The sequence below is a fragment of the Procambarus clarkii genome, chromosome 67 (assembly GCF_040958095.1).
Source record: "Procambarus clarkii isolate CNS0578487 chromosome 67, FALCON_Pclarkii_2.0, whole genome shotgun sequence".
Classification (NCBI taxonomy): Eukaryota; Metazoa; Arthropoda; class Malacostraca; order Decapoda; family Cambaridae; genus Procambarus; species Procambarus clarkii.
In genome coordinates, this window is record NC_091216.1 from 30,869,163 (window position 1) to 30,887,353 (window position 18,191).

The 18,191-nt window shown below is 36.7% G+C and overlaps 1 protein-coding gene across 1 annotated transcript; it reads left to right on the top strand.

Annotated features, from left to right (window-relative positions):
• The first annotated feature begins 648 nt into the window (after positions 1-648).
• LOC138355485 (TBC1 domain family member 16-like) lies at positions 649-15,698 on the top strand. The gene is made up of 14 exons (XM_069310621.1): positions 649-780; positions 2,577-2,755; positions 2,899-3,079; positions 3,173-3,278; positions 4,532-5,207; positions 5,784-5,945; positions 7,042-7,261; positions 9,455-9,542; positions 9,849-10,024; positions 11,402-11,587; positions 12,351-12,495; positions 12,725-12,831; positions 14,334-14,550; positions 15,311-15,698. Exons 2-14 carry the CDS (start codon positions 2,656-2,658, stop codon positions 15,509-15,511), a joined length of 2,565 nt encoding a protein of 854 aa, XP_069166722.1. The 5' UTR covers positions 649-780; positions 2,577-2,655; the 3' UTR covers positions 15,512-15,698.
• The last annotated feature ends 2,493 nt before the right edge of the window (positions 15,699-18,191 follow it).

The window sequence follows — 18,191 nt, forward strand, 5'->3', positions numbered from 1 at the left end:
ACAGTTAAGGAATTGCGCCCAGTAAATCCTCCCCGGCCAGGATACGAACCCATGACATAGCGCTCGCGGAACGCCAGGCGAGTGTCTTACCACTACACCACGGAGACTGTATAAATTATGCACTCTTACTCATCCTGTGGGCGATAATGGACCCCATATCCATCCTGTGGGCAGTAGTGGACCCCATACCCATCCTGTGGGCAGTAGTGGACCCCATACCCAGCCTTATGGGCAGTAGTGTAAAGGGTTATAGAGAAGCATAATTGGTTCAGAGACTAAACCCCCAGATTTATTTAGCTAAGCAAGTTACAATCTTGAAGAGCTAGTAATAATATTTAATGTATATTGTTAAATCAACAATGCTTCGAGGCCAAGCACAAAAACTAAATATATATATATATACAGGCTGTCTGTCCCTGACAAAATTAAGAAAAATATTGAATGTATATGCTGATATAATACACGTCGACCAAGGTAGCATTAATTTAGGCTGTATTATCTGCTAGAATGGTTCTTTTTACGAAATGTATAATGGTATCTTTTTTATTTGAGATTTAAGTTCTTTTTTTACATGTGCCTTTATTGGCCAGTCAAGTCTCGATAAGAAAAAAAAATTGGGCAAGTTTTGGGTCAGTTTAGAAGTGATGTTTGGCTCCACAGCTGTGTTGTTGATCTGGCAATTGTGCGCCTCGCGCGTAGTGACGTGAGCCAAGGACAACACTTACCTGCTGTGTCCCAGTACTGTACTCTCTCAGCTGCTGCTGCTGCTGTACCGCCACGGTACTGTACTCTCAGCTGCTGTTGTTGTTGTGTCCCAGTACTGTACTCTCAGCTGCTGTTGTTGTTGTGTCCCAGTACTGTACTCTCAGCTGCTGTTGTTGTGTCCCAGTACTGTACTCTCAGCTGCTGCTGTTGTTGTGTCCCAGTACGGTACTCTCAGCTGCTGCTGTTGTTGTGTCACAGTACTGTACTCTCGGCTGCTGCCACAGTACTGTACTCTCAGCTGCTGCTGTTGTTGTGTCCCAGTACTGTACTCTCAGCTGCTGCTGTTGTTGTGTCCCAGTACGGTACTCTCAGCTGCTGCTGTTGTTGTGTCACAGTACTGTACTCTCGGCTGCTGCCACAGTACTGTACTCTCAGCTGCTGCTGTTGTTGTGTCCCAGTACTGTACTCTCAGCTGCTGCTGTTGTTGTGTCACAGTACTGTACTCTCAGCTGCTGCTGTTGTACTGCCACAGTACTGTACTCTCGGCTGCTGCCACAGTACTGTACTCTCGGCTGCTGCCCCAATACTGTACTCTCAGCTGCTGCTGTTTTACAGCCACAGTACTGTACTCTTGGCTGCTGCTGTACTACCACAGGACTGTACTCATAGCTGTTGCAGTGATGCCACTTAATACCTGTGGCTGTGATAGTACTGCAAGGCTGTCCAAACTGCTGCAATAGTAGAATAGAATTTTACACTCGGCTGTTGTGCTAGTGTCACACAATTATACTCTCAGCTATACTAGTGCCATATAATTATACTCTCAGCTGTGCTAGTACCATATAATTACACTCAGCTGTGCTAGTACCATATAATTACACTCGGCTGCTTCAGTATTAAGAGAGGACTGTAACCCAACTCTTGCATACTGCAATAATGCCACAGCTTCACGTACTGCTACTACTAGGTGGTGTGACAGTACCACAGAACTGTACTCTAGGACTATTGTATATACAGTGGTGCACTGAATAACAGTTGATGGTCTGTTGTTAATAGCAAATTTTAAGTTGTAATTATTACTACAGAAGATATAGTTTTAGTTTGTAGGTACTGTACTAGATATTAATATCACATATGTTGCCACTAATCTTTGGGGGCCACATGGACCCCCCAAAATTTGTGCACCTCCAACTGAGGCCTGGGTTGGGGATGCACAAATGGTTTCATACATGATCATACACAAATCATTTATTATTTATTTATTATTTATACAGAAAAATGCAATAGACAAAAGTCCAAAGAGCCAAATAACTCCCCAAATTGACCGTAGGGATAACAAAAGGGCCACTACTACTTTCCCTGCACACACACTCACACATGCAACACCTTTTTTAACCTTTTCTTTCAGTTCTTTTTCATATTTCCTTAATTTATGTAAGTGTTTACATATATCCCAGCATCAAGCATTCTTCTTGTATACCCTAATTAGTTCCATTCAATTGTTCTTTCTAGATCATTTGCATTAAATGCATTTGAACAACAAAACAATAGTAATCCATCCATCCATCCTTGTCTTTTCCCCCACTACTATATTTGTTAATTACAGTACTGTGTTGTTGCTATGCTTGATGCCACTCTAAAGAGGTTCACTGTGACCAAGCATATTGTGTCCAAAAAAATGTCTAACAAAAGTATACATTACTGTACTTGGTATTGTAATATAAGGTAAAGGATAATTTAAAATTAATAGAAAACCAATGCCAAAATGTTACTTTAAAAGTATGTAATGAGATTTAATAAATGCAATTGAATAGGAAAGTATAGAGAAATTCAAGAAATGCATATTCATGTACAATGTTCATTTATTACAGTTTTCAAGATGGTGTTAAAGATAAGGAAGCTATAAGCACTTAGTTGGGTGTCTCCGCAAGGTTACTTTTGCCAGTCACGATGTCGTTCAACGGTATCCTGCGACGAGCATCAAGCTTCTTGGGTATTTCATACTCTGATACTTCCAAGCCAGCCTATGAAGATGGAGATATTGTTTTCTGTAAGTCAAGTCACAAAATAGTTTTCAGTTATTAGAAAACGCACGTGTTTTCAGATTGATATTAAGTAACATAAAATTTGTACGTTATTTGTACTCTAAAATCTATTATTATACTGTCTAAGCCATTAACCTTTCTTTGTTAGGCAAGAACAATGTTTGTGTCCACCCACCATCACGTTACCGTGGAGATGGGGAAAGGGTGCATCATCCCGGCTATTTGGTTATTAAGTGCCAAGCAGATATGACTTTTGGAACCACACTACACCTGAACTGGATACCCAATGAGCGCCTTCGTCGGAACCATGAACTTGTATCTCAAATAAAGTAAGTAGGCCAGTTGATTTCTCATATCATGAAAGCTACCTTAAGGTCTTACACTATAATACTCTGTATACAACTTCTTCTATTTATTATCAGCACGGACGGAAGCAGCCGCAGTAATTCTCCATACCCAACATCAGACTCTGAATCATTGTCTGTCTCGTCTTTGGTATTACATGATAGCAGTGGAACATTAAGAAAGGTATGTAAACAGCACAATTCTTTCTAAAATTTTGAATCAAAGTTATTTCCCTGATTATTAAAAATCAACTTATTGCTGTTGAACAGATGGCCTGTATATAATATTCAGTCTAACCTAAAAAAGTTATTCCTCTGCTCTTGTTTGTATAGCAGACATTTTGTAAAGTCCACAGAATATAAACACAGTTCCAACTTTGTTCCATTTACGGTATATCTTTTTCAGCAAAATTGGCCATCAATTCCAATGAATAAGCAGTATTTTTCTAGTATAGGTGAAAACATGCTTTCTGGATATGACTTACACAGAAATGTCAGTTTCTCTGCTTTGGGGCAGTCTGACTAAAATTGCAGATAAAGTTGTAAGAGCAGATCTAAATAAATTTTGTGATAAGGTTGTGAGATTACTGTAAGCATCAGGGAGGTATGGCCAGAGGGAGGGGTATAGTTAGCCTGGTGGCACAGGTCCTGGACCCGGTGTTTACCAAGCCAAACTTAATTAATAAACACAAAGTGTTCAACCTGAAAACTTTGCTCATAAAGCATGGGAAAAGGGTATGAATGTTATTTCATTAAGTTTTTAAAGATTTGTGCAGATAGGCACAATATTAAAAGAAGTACTTGATACTATGGGGAAGCTATTGTGCATGACTGAAATATAATTGTATGGTTGGTTTTCATTTTGAGTTGTACAATTTATAACCTAAAGTTATGGTGCTGCCTTTGAAAAATAAAAGTACATGCAAGTGAAAACGTTAGTCAAGTTCTCCTGGTAGATAATCATTAAATAAAAAAAAAAAAGTTAAATTTGCTGATAGAGTAGGGAAATAATGGGTATGAATGTTATCTGTTAATATTGCTCAGATTAAGTTTTTAAGGATTTTTGTGGATGTGTGCACCATTAAAAAAAATACTTGGTTACAACTAATTTCTGTGGTTGGTTAAAAAAAATAAATATAAAATAAAATTCAGCCATGACAATGATATTATGGGCACAACAAGTTTTTAGGAGAGTGTTGGTTGAGAGGCATTCAGAAAACATGTACTCATCTGTACTGTATATTGATCTGTACAGACTAACTCTGCATATACAGTATTCATTTGGGGTTTTGCATATTCTTTCTGAGATGGGCTTCTCAGTAGCTCTAGATTTTAACTTGTGTTAACTTTTATTATCTATGATACTGTATTAGCATGTAATGACTAGGTATTTTGTTTTTCAATAATAATAATAATATTATTATTATTCTAATCAAGACATCAGTTGATGATGCTGCCACAATGTCTACTTCTGGCATCTCCACCTTGGATACAGCCAGTGAGGTTACACAGTCCAAGGGAGAAGCTAGCCCCAATAGTGATGGAAGCAGTAGTGATGCTCACCAGAAATATGTTGAAGAAGAATGTGAAGAAGCAAAGGAAGAAACACAAGAGATGGTTAATGAAATAAAGGAAGTGATTGATGAAGTAACTAATGATACAAAGGAAAGTAATGAAATTACAAGTGAGGGTAATGATGACCTGTGTAATCAAAGTACACAGGAATTACAGAAAGAGTGGCAGCTACCAGAAAGTGGACAGAATGAGGCAATTTCAGTTGAAGAAGAAGTTGCAGAAATCACTGTTGTTAAAATTGACAAAGATAAGTTAATTGAAGCTAAGATAAATACAGAATCTGCTCCTCTTGAATCTGTTGCTCATGAAGAAACAGAAGAGGATGTTGATAAGGTTATTGAAGGCAAAAAGTGCAGATATATATCCTCTTCGGACAGCAGCTCGGATGGGGATAAACTTGGAGAAAGTTTAACCATCACAGAGACGATACAAAGTTCAAGTTCTCTGGGACAACTCACCAGTGAAAGAGAAGATAGCTTGGAGTCATCTCCTGAACCCCAGTTGTCTCCTCCACCTCACTTCTTCTCTTCAGGTAATGGTAAGTAACTTTCAGTATGTCTTAATAAAAAAATTAGAGTAAAGCACCAGTATCACCAATACCATAACTATAACTGCTTGCCACCCTTGCTCTCTGAACATCATCTTCAACTTCAACTCTTGGCTGTAGCTTTCTTTCACAAATTACTGACTACCTTCTAGTTTATTAGAGAACATGTATTGTTGATTGTTACCATGTGTTTCAATGCCATATGTTTGATTATTCTAGAGTTGCTTAGATTGCCTAAGCTCACTTTTTTCCCAATAAATTAAAAAGTTTACTACACTTGAAGAGATTACAGTTTGTACTGTATTATTGATACATTTTGTATTGTGTGGAATAAGCATTATTAAAGCAACAAGTGTCCTTTTGAATAGAATGAGTTAAACTGCCTGAAAATAAATAACCCAATCCACAGATGAAATTAAATAGGAGTGATGACGTCTCGGTCTATCTTGTACCCTTATCAAGTCGTAACATTTATGAGATTTCTTGGCTTTTACATTGAAAATAAGGAAATTTCTGTGCATGTGTGTGTGTCTGACATTTTGTTGAAATTTCCTTTGCCACCCTCAGGAGAACAATACTGGTTTGAAAGAAGTGCAGAATCTATGGCCTATTCTGCCAACTTAGCTTTCCCAGATTCATCTTTATCCTCCTTCTGCCCAACTCCTGTTGATGGAGGCTCTTCTCCTGTTAGAAGAGAACACAAGTGTGGTATTTTCAGCATTGATGTCAGTGAGTAGCACAATATATCTTATCTATTTAGCTGTCATTTACCAAATTTATTTTCATAAATGGAGATGTTGTAAAATATTTGGTTGATATTGGTATAATTAATGACATTTCAAAATACAGTAGATGCTTGTACATGTAATGCTTAAATAAATATACAGTAGTATGTTTGTCTATACAGTATATCTTTTGTAATCTGCATGGAAAATGAAAACCTGAATACAGATTTTAAGAATAAATGAATGTGTCCAGAATAAAGGAGCAAAACCTAATTAAGTAAACAGAAGATTGAGAATTTGAACATATAAATATTTTGTTATATGTTCATTGAATTTGGTAGTGTTTGCTGTTGCACACCGTGTAAGCTGGTAGATATTTAAAGGTGATACATTTTTATTTATGTCAGGCTTCATATTATATTCTACAAACACAATTGTACAGTTGAAATATAAAGGCAATTACAATCAAAAGTCCGAGGTAGAGTAACAATTTTGCGTTGGAAAGGATTCTTGTGCACTCGCAGGCTTTTACTTAAGCGGAAATGTCATAGATAATGATGAAATGTAGGAAACTTGCTGTGTTTAAAGGTTACTATTAAAAATAAAGTTGAATAATTACATGTTAATTTGGTAAAGGGGGGGGGGGGGAGAAGAATCTCTATTACTTTGCAGTAATGGGGTTGTTGGATATGATGGAGATGTTTGGGGATATTTTCTTTTGCCTAATGGCTCTGTTCACCTAGTAGTAATAGGTTCCTGGGAGTTGGGCAACTGTTGTGGATTGCAGCCTTGGAAAATCATATTTTGTGGTAATAGAAAGAGGAAAAAGGGGTTGTGGCTGCTTTACAATGCACAACTTATGGAATACCCACCAAGTTAGAATATTTTGGTAAGATTCTGCTTGGTCTCAACAGCATGAAAAATGCACATACAGCTAATAAGTTATACTGTACTGTACTGTAAATAAGTTACACTGTACTGTACTAGTTTTGGTTTGCTTCCTTATTTCAATAGTTATCATTATTTTATTAATTGTTAAATTTTGTTCTGAACATATCATAATACAATACCTGTATTTACATATGAATTATACTTCTTAGGACAGAGCAAGTCTCTTCGACTTTTCTTCAGCGACCAAGATCATACATGTGGCCAACTGGTAATTGCAAGCCGGGAGAGCCAATACAAGATCTTTCACTTTCATTATGGAGGTCTAGACAAGCTGGCAGCGGTATTTGAGGACTGGAACTTTTTAGTCAAACCCAGGGATGAAGAGTGCTCAACACCAGATGCAGCACTTAAGCAGTTTCTTGTCTGCATGTAAGCATTGTCAATAATAGTGTACTTTTTATTTTTGAATGAAGGGATTTGGAGAAATTGGCAAATTTAATGTCTAGTTAAAATATATTACATGAGGAAATATTGAAGCTGCATGGATGGCTCCTTCCAAACTCCATGTAAGCCAAGTAGTAGTTCAGGTTGAGATACATTTAACCTGTCTTGGTCCAGTCAGTAGTGTGTGTGTGTGTGTGTGTGTGTGTCTGTTTGAGGGGTTCAGATATTTAGGCTCGGTCGTTTGTACACCTTCAATATTTTCACATTGATATATCAGATTCTTGTAATTTCAGCGTGCAGATATGGTATTACTCTTGTTTTAAAAACGGTTGACTTGTGGATCATCGATAAATTTATATCTCTGACGTCACGTTTGGCAACTCTCCTTGAGAGGTTAACCTGAAACAAATTCCTCCTTGGTGCTCCCTCTAAATAGATCTTTATATTTTCTCCATCGTCCTGTGTTTTCACTGGAACCTAACTCTATGAACCTTGATTTCCTTTCAACTTCTCTGATCACACTCATTTATTCATAGCTTTTATTAGCATAAATCCTCTAGCATATCTCCATATTTCCAAAACATATGGATATGCCGTTCATTACCTTATTACACCTACCGCTAATAAATAGATTTGTCTCGCACGCACACATTTATTATTTGCCCTCTTACATTGAAGTATATTATGTCATCCAACAGACATGACTATTGCTAGACATGCATGGTGAGCTGCCACTCTTTTCTTTGCTTTAGTGAGTATGAGATGATGTAATTTATAAAACAAATCATATGTAGTTTTTTTCCATTTATTAACTTTTCATAAAACAGTTACTTTGATGTATGTTAAAAGATAATTACTGTTGACCAAACCACATACTAGAAAGTGAAGGGACGACAACGTTTCGGTCCATCCTGTACCATTCTCAAGTCGATTGTGAATGGTAAAGGACGGACCGAAACATCGTCATCCCTTCACTTTCTAGTGTGTGGTTTGGTCGACATATTTCAGCCACATTATTATGACTCCTTGTCTGCAGATAATTACTGTATTCCCAAACCCAGTGTAAAATTCGGGTAAAGGTTTTTTTATAAAGACAGTTTTTGAGCTAAGGCCACTTGAATGCTGTTTGCACCAGCCAACATGGTCTAACCATGACTTCTGTCACCTGCTAGGATCTTGTCAACATCACTCCCATGCCATGGCTAGGAACTTTTAAAACGGTCTTATCACATGATTAGGGAAAGGAGACAATAGCAAGTCTAACTCAACATCATCTCACTGTAAGACAAGATAGAGATTAACCTTGACACCTTCTGTAAGCAATAATTAGGAAAGCAAAGGGAAATTAAGTTCAGTATCACTTCTGACTACTAGTTAGTACATAACATTTTTCCCTAACTGCTACAAGTTTGTGATACTTGTCATCACAACAGCGCCATGAACCAACATTCCTCAGGCAACTGAGCCGAGAAATGTCACTTGGTTGTCTAAATTTATGGAGTGAAGATGTTCACTGTCTGGTGCTCTGTGCTCAGTCTAAATCATCACATGCTTAAAATCCCACTCAGAGACCAGAATCATAATTTGAGCAGAGAGTGATCTCAGTTGAGACAGCAACATATGGGGAACCCCAAATAACAGTTTGTTGGAGGTAAGAAGAAGAATTTGTAACATAGCCAACAAAAAGATGCAACTGTGCACTTTTACATGACTAGGAGATATAGTACTGTCTATGTGACTGTTTCCCGGCCACTAGCAATGGTTTTTAGGCCTTACAGAGTGCATCCTGTGTCCTTTCATATTTTCCTAAATGGGGTATTTTCTACTCTCCTGATGTTTGGTTGGTGATACAAGTCCTGGGTGGATTATCATGACTTTGGCTCTGGGAGCATGCAAAGGATATACACTTGGTACCCTAAATATTTAGTAAACCTGACATAATTTTATTATTAATTGTTCCTATCTTGTTCCATTAATGTATTCATTAGTTCACTGCTACTCTTTTTATGGATAAAAATATCTTATAGTATGGTTCATTATACATTTTTTTTTAAGTGGGTTTTTCAAGAGAAAATTATATGATTTTGTGGAACTATATAATTGTATATATCATTTGGTCTCCAAACATTGTGTTAATGAGGTATCAAACTTCTGATGTGGTGATGATCTGTATTCAAGGCCACACGTGAGTGAATCCGAGCTTCATCCAGAAGAAGGGCAATACAAGTGCTTAGATCCTGATTCTTGGATCACCTATTTTAATGAGGTGAGTCATGCTAGAAAAGTTACTAGAAATAAAGGCTTTTGTGAAATTACTTTGAATGGTAGTAGAAATAGAGATGTTTGTGAGAATTATCAAAGACAAACCACACATAAAGTTGATTAGAATTAAAGACAGTGTTATTTATAGGAATATATTTAAACATTTTATGATACAGTAATAATATAATAATGATGATAATAATTTTAATATTTATAGTAATTGTATTTCCTTTCATATCTTGCATGGGTTGAGTTAATTGTATTTTTTCTTACCTAAGTTATGTACAAATCTCTTTCCTTTTTCATGCAGGAAGGGCAAATAGAAGATGATCTTGCACTTCGACAAGCTATTTTCTTCGGTGGTGTGGAACCTGAACTAAGAGCTAATGTGTGGCCCTTCCTTCTCCACTATTATGACTTTCGTACCTCATTTGAGCAGCGCCAAGCTATCATGGAGGAAAAACATCAGCTCTACTACAAAATCAAGTACTCCTGTTGTCCTCGGTTATTTACTTTGCTCATGATATATGCTATACTGTACAGTAGATGCTAATGTATCAGAAGCTGGATCATCAAATGTGAAGCTGATTTGGATAATAAGTTAGGGTTTCCCAAGTGTCTTGTGAATCTGGATAATTTGCATTGAAAATAGATTTTAAAATATTCAAACAATACAGTAACAAAATAAAATGACAAATAATTATTATTCAAAGGTAAATAACAGAAAATTAGTAATTGCTTTTAATGCATCATACCCCTTCCCAAATAAGGGTGTAGCTAGTAGTCATTGTGTAGGTAAGCTTCACTACCATTTTCGGCATCCTGCAGGCAATAAGTTTGATCGGCTTTAGCCTTGTCCTTCATTCCTTTCTAAGAATGAAGTGTCTGTTTTTCATTGAGGGCCTCATGTTTTTTGTATCAGATTAGGAGGCTAGATCATTCATCATACCCTCAGTCCAGCAGCTGCATTGCCTCTGTATGTCAAGCTGACTCGTACTCATTGCACTGCTACTCTGCACTTGAACTCATGGGCCATGGTGCCTTGTTATAAAATATGTCCCAGCTTAACCACTGGACCGTTAATTCGAGTTAATCACAAAGTGACTTCTTGGATGCTTAATCTCGTGAAATACTACATCCTCACTGATTTCTTTTCTGTCATGTTCTGCTCTGACATTTGGACCTGTGTATTTTGGACATTGAATATGACATCTGCTGCCCGACTCCTCCCCAGTTTATCTTGATAAACTGGGGAGGAACACCAATATGTTTCTCTGAGCCACATGAATTCTTTCCGAGATGGTGGGGTGCTTAGGTATGTTGACTTGTTTTCCTGCTTTCACTCCAATTTCATATTTTCCTGCCTCTACATGCCTCCAGCTTGAGTAAATACCCTGTCTATTTTGTCTCATTTTGCCTTACTCAATATGGGAGCTGTCTGAGGCAGGATCTGAGGAACTTCATCTTGGAAATTGTGTTCACTGTTGTAAAAAGATTCTTTCCGAGTGATCCCTCAGATATTCTCATTCCCACACATGTCTTCCCCAAGTGTGCCAACAAAGTAGACCACTGCACAACAGTAAGTTGAGAAAATTGGAGGGTTTCACAATTGGCTCCAAGATTTATTTTTAAGTAATGTCATTTAAAACACCTTTTAAACTTGTTTCCCAATAATGATCTCTAATTTTCTCCAGATAAATACCTTCCCACAACATTGGGTAACAGTGATGATGAGTTTCCAGCACATAACTTTTGTTGGTTTCAGTTTGTGATGTAGTAATTTCAGTGCTACTTTATTTGAATGTACTATGTGCTGCATTTATACAGCAGTAAACTTACTTTTATTTATTAATACATTTTCAGTACAATGAGAGAAAACATGTCTGGTGAAGAATTGGACTGGTTTAGGAGAAATGTTCAATGCACCGTGGAGAAAGATGTAGTGCGTACAGACCGCTCCAACCCTTGCTTTGCTGGCAATGATAACCCAAACTTGGACAAGATGAAGAGGATTCTTTTAAACTTTGCTGTACACAATCCAGTCATGGGGTAGGTGTACCCAGAATGATTAAATGATTTGCAAGTTTAGAGTTTACAAGAAATTTTCTTGATACCTTTCAGACTACGTGCAAATGTTGCCAAGTAAGTTTTTCTTCAGGGAGAGACACATTGGTAACTCCTCAAACTTAACTGTGATACTACCAAGCCATAGCCCAACACACCAGGCCTCTTGAGACTCCTCTAGGCCTATGGTGGCAGACATATCATCATTTGGGTATTTACCTCATGGCAACACGTGTTTGTCATGTTGACCTAGGGGTACCAAATTTCCTACAAGTAGTCACTTGTATTATTGTTTCAATCTCCAATTTCTTGCTCCTCTTGCACTATAGAGTTAACCAGACTCTGGTTCTGGCTTTCTGTAGATGCCTGATGGTTCTCATTAGGTAATGCTTGGTGGTATGAGAACTATGCTCAAGGAACTACTGGGAGGCCAACAAAACAGGGTGTTTCAATGCTTGATTTATATTCATTTACTATTTTTCTAAAATTAGAAGAGATATCAAGGCTGACTACTATATTCTTTATAACACGTTTCATAACAAATTATCTGAGCCTTTTAAATTTGCTTTTAGGAAAGAATTTATTTCTAATCTTATTTTCATTTTATACGTGATTTTAGTCTATGAATTATCTCGGTTTTATCAGATTAAATTTCAATGAATGAGTTTATTTTCATTATACAATACTGTGTACAGTACATTTATATATATATTTCCAGTCATTGCATTAACTTTATTTTTTCTTGCAGGTATACACAAGGAATGTCAGATATTCTGGCTCCAATATTGGCTGAAGTGCGTAATGAAGCCGACGTATTTTGGTGCTTCACTGGTCTTATGAGTAAGACCATCTTCGTCACATCACCCAAGGATGAAGACATGGAAAAGAACTTGGTAAATTATTATTAAATGATGGCTATTCTATATATATATGTATATTTATTTGTATGTATGCTTGTGTATGCATAAATAGGCCTTCTTCTGTTTACTTTAATCTTGCATTCTTATTAATACCATACTAATCAATATGGCTTTTAATTTTAATACATGTATATAATTGTGTTTTTCCCTAGAGCAACAAATTGTGTACAAGGTTAATGACTTGACCACGAACATTTTACAGAGTTACTTGAGAGAGTTATTACGGCTAATGACGCCACGCTTCTTCAGTCACATGACCAAACAACAAGATGGGATGGATCTGCTCTTCTGTCATCGTTGGATACTCCTGTATGTTATTATTTGACAACTTTTTTATTTACATGCTTTAAAGACAATTAATAATACATATAATGGTGGTGAAATTGGAATAGGCTGAGAAGGGTAGCTTAATAAGGTGGAGAGTAAATGATAAAAGAACTTAATATTTGGGTAAAACATAAATCAAGTTTGGAAAAAATGGGATTTCAAGAACCTCTGTAGAAATCACTGGTACAAAGGATTTCTGGTAAATTCAGTACCTGTATCAAGGCATTTTGTTATAAATGTATATTACTGGGACATTTTGGTTAGCAGACAAGTTGTTTTTTATAATATTTGAATGCTTTGCCTTTGGAAAAAAAAAGGTAGATACCCTTTCACAGTGTCACAAGTGGGTGGTATTATTTCCTCCACTACATTTCTTCTTTAATAAATACTGTTTCTGAGATATCCTACTCGGTTGCTCCCTAAGCCAGTGTTGTACTGATCCCTGGTTAAAATTTAGTGCAGTTATGCCGGGTTGACATTCAACAGAAAATTTTTCAAACTGTCCCCCACTGTTTCATACTGATGCTAGGGAGATGCTGGAGAATTACTCGGTTCAATCCAGAATTTAACCATAAAGTGCATTTTCATGAAACTCGGTCTTTTCAGTTGCTACTTAGCATTACTGAAACTATGCCAAGCAGTGCCCTAGCTAACTACTGAATACCCTGCTAGGACACTTTCACTGACTGCCACCACAACAATAGCCCCATAATTACCTCTTTTTATTCTTACATGACTGGTCCCAGCAGTAGGTTATATGGGCAGAACTGTTCAACTAAGTGACTTGTGTTATCCTAAAATAGATCAGATGGTCAGCCAAGTTACCCTGGAATATTTCCAGCCACCCACATTACTCACTCACTTGGTGAACGTTAAGGGTGCATCTCTCTTTATGGGTTCTTCTGAATTGCTCTTAAATCAGCTAAATGGTGTTAGCAATGTTGAAATTACAGCTCTGTGGGAGGACTATTGTTTTGTTTTTGTTCTAATTTACATTTCATGATTGTGCTTAGTTCCAACCATATTGCATGTGTTTAGCCCATATAGGCAAGAGGTGTAAGTGTAGGGTTTGAGGGAGACCTTTTTAGTAGTTCTTAATTCAGACGCCTGGGGTAAGATTTGATTCTGCTGCCAATAAATGGCAGTGCAGTACAGTACATACAATACTGGGTCCACACACAATTTATGAAGGTCAGTGAGAGGATCTAGTAGAACATTACATGAATTGGAAACATTTTCAAGGTACCTAAATACAGGCTAATTACCACAGGAGGATGACTTTTACTTCCATTATCAGTAATTACAGCAAAAGAATTTAAGTAAACTCCCTTTAGTCTGGCTTTAAATGTAACATAAGAATGACAATAAACATAATATTTGATAAATAATAATACTTACGAGTTATATTACATCCCTAAGGTTATTGCATATGATGATTTAGTATTCTTTTCTTTGCTCACCCCATCATCACCGGCCTACTGTAGCTGCTTCAAGCGAGAATTCACAGAGGATCAGGCCCTGTCTATGTGGGAGGCATGCTGGAGCAACTATCAGACAGATTATTTCCATCTCTTCCTGGTGGTTGCCATTGTTAGCATGTATGGAAATGATGTTGTGGACCAGAATTTGCGACCAGACGAGACCTTGCTTTATTTCACCTCATTAGCCAATCATATGGATGGCCAGATGGCACTGAAAAAAGTGAGTTATGCTATTTTATGTATGTTCTTTGATGATAATATTTTATAATGCAACCTTTCCTCTCAAATAATAGGTTGCAGTTTGTACATACATTATGGCAACCAATGTTACAAATACAAATATCTACATTTTCTATACAACAGGCATGATAGGTTAGGTTGGTTGCTTGGGTTCATACCTTTCTGGTTAGGTTGTGTGGTTGGATTTTTTTTATAGAGTGGCTATTTAAGAGAACAGGCAGTGTATAGACAGGGGATGTATTTTCATCAGAGGTCCACGGCATTATCAGAGGCTCATCAGAGGTCCACGGTTGTTCAACACCCTCTCAGCGAGCATAAGAAATATTGCCGGAACAACCGTGGACATCTTCAAGAGGAAACTAGATTTATTCCTCCAAGGAGTGCCGGACCAACCGGGCTGTGGTGGGTATGTGGGCCTGCGGGCCGCTCCTAACAACAGCCTAGTGGACCAAACTCTCACAAGTCAAGCCTGGCCTCGGGCCGGGCTTGGGGAGTAGAAGAACTCCCAGAACCCCATCAACCAGGTATCAACCAGGTATCATAGTTTTCACACAGGATATAGAGGAATAGTATAATGGAGTAAAGTCAGTGGCAAAAATAGGATTTGTGGATATCAGGAAAGGTGCCTTCCACTCTTCATTTTGGCCAAGAAATATCTGGCTCTTAAGCTTTAAAGCGTTAGTCGTGTGATGGAAGTGTGTACTTCTAGTTGTCACATAGCTCTATTGGTTTATTCACAGGCTCGAGGACTTCTACATCAGTATCGCAGTATGAGCCACTTGCCTTGCACGCTGGTGGGACTCTGTGAGCTCTGTGGCCCAGGAATGTGGGACTCTGGTCATGTTCCAGTTGTGGCATGTGTTGGGCATCCAGATGATAAACCATGCCCCCTTAACCAGTCATCTACCACTGCAAATAATCCTTCCAGCACTGCTTCTTGACACACCACCAGGAAAGTTCTCCATCAACTGGTTTTGTGCAAATGAGATAGAGGATACTAAAACATGATTTAGTATGAGTGGCAGAAACCAGTTTATAAGATAAGGGGAACGTTAAGCTTATTTAACAAAAGAGGTATTGGGACCGAACGAGATTCACAAGGCAGAATTTTAAAAATTTAATACAAAATTAGGAACATTGATTCATAAATTATGTAAATGAAATACTTGTCGTCGTTGAACACAACATTAATGTCGTTTAATTTTGCTATCAACTTCATTCATACTGTCCTGATGAGCACAAGTTAAAGTTAGATAATTAGAGCATTGTAAAAACTTGGCTTGCAATTAGCATTTGATACATAAGTAAAATAGGCTTTTAGAGAGTTTTATAGAAATCCATAATTGAGAGAGAGAATGATAATACTGTATGGTATAAGGGATAATTTATGTACTGAATATGATAAAATAGTGTTGATTTTCATGTTCTTTTTCCTTTATGTTGTACATAGATATGCTAACAGACTAAATGGTCATCAGACCAGTTAGTGTAATAGTGTATTGTGAAGAACTGAAAATAATTAAACCGGTGTTTTGGTATGCAGTCGGCTGCTTTTGGAAAGTCAAGATACTTGAATTGTATTGTGTGAGGTAATGATCAGTTTAGTAAAGTGTCGGTTACAGAGATAGATTTTGAGTTTTAACAAGAATTACATAAGCTGATTTGGTTAATGTAGTTAATGTAATATTGTTGGAAAGAGCCTATATGAATGTTATGCAGTGCAAAATTCCTGAAGAATGGTAAGTATTTTTTTTTTTTTTTTTAAAGAATGGTGTAATGACACTTTCCAAAACTGTTCCAAAAGGAATAAATATCTTTTAGTACAGCAGTATTCTGGCTGAAAATATGATTTATGAAACAATAAACATGCTGGATACAGCACCTGATACTAACTTATAATTGTGATCAAAACATAATTTATGGAACTATGGTTATAAGTGAATTGGCGCTCATTAAATTAGTTATGGAAATTCCACTAATGTTGAGCACTGTTTCGCTGAAACATTTTTGTGTTGTGATATTTTTATTGCAGTGTAGTAAAGCTTCTGAAATTTTTCACATAATACCAAACAATAAGTTATATTTTTAGTGGATTTTTTTTAAGTAAAACTTAAATTAAAGTTTTTAATTTCTTAATAAGGATTTATTTTTTGCATTTGTATTCATGTTGATGTCAACCATATCTTCTTTGAATTACCATTTTATAATACTTCCTTGGATGATGTACTAGTCTTAAGGTAACTTGCACTGGATATACAGTGTGTTCATCTCGTCATAGATTTTCACTTTGAGCCTTGAAGCAGCTGCTGAACCGTAATTCATTTTGGCAAAATTGCCGTAGATTTTATTCATTCAATTCTGCTTAATCAGGGAGTGAAGCATCAATTATCATAAAGGTGGACATGATCTCGGCATGTCATAGGCAGACCTTTTAAATTGTTGTGCCTGAAACTATGCCTTTAAAAGGCATCCTTTTAGCAAGGTGATGGTAAATTTACTGGAAAATCCAAAATACAGACATGCTTACCTCAATACTGCAAATCTTTTACTTATGGATCAAAATTGGGCACCTGTTCATGCTATTCCTTCTGTGTCATTGCACTCGGTAAAGTATCGTTAGGTGTCGAGGCCTTTTTATGGAGTTAACCTTCATTGTGTCTTGACTCAGGATGTCTTTGCAGTGACATGCTACTCTTAAACATTGTACTGGGCATCATCTATAGCATATTATTATATTTTAACACACTTTCCAACAAGTTTTAAATCTCTAGTTTGACAAGGGTAAAGAAAATACTGTATGCACTGTCTATAATGGCATTGTTTGACACTGCTACTATGGAATAAGTGTGCATTATGACCAGTGTAAATGGTGTTTTAACCATTTCATCTTTCTCTTGTATACACTAGTGTGATAATACCACTGGGCCTAGTGGTGTTTGTTCTGTTGCTCATGGATATCTATCATAGTATAGTTAAGAAAATTTACCTTAAAAAGACACTTTAAAAAGTTTCTTCTTATTAGCAAGAAATAATATTTATTGACATGGCCAAGACTAAAAAGCAATTCATGTACTGGACATTCATCAACTTAGATTATGAACGCAAAAATTTTAGAGGCTTTACTATATTGCTTTCTTGATTGTGACAATAAAACACATTGTGTCTATCACAGTATAACTTTTTAATTTTTGATTTGTGTGAATGGAGTTAATTTTATAGGAGCCTTGTGGCAGTGAGTGAAAATTGTACTAGTCATTTACTTTGGAAACTTCATTTAAGGTTTCACGTATTATGTCTAATCACCGTTTTAAAGTAAAAACTTTCTTTGAACAATATTTGGCCAAAACTTTTATGATGATACAAGTTGGACCAAAAAATGCTCATTATGTTTACTAAAAAGCTTTACACATTTGTCATATCTCCTTTACAGTGGATCATAAGAATAATATAATTCTGTTAAGTACTGTACCATAATATTTAGCGAAAGGTAATGTGGAGCAAAATTATTGAACTCGTGCAGACATCAGGTGATGCGTGCAAGAGATAGGATGAGCATTGTTAGTATTCTCACTGTTGTAAGTTATGTAATTAGCTGTGTAATTACAGGATGAGAGCTATGCT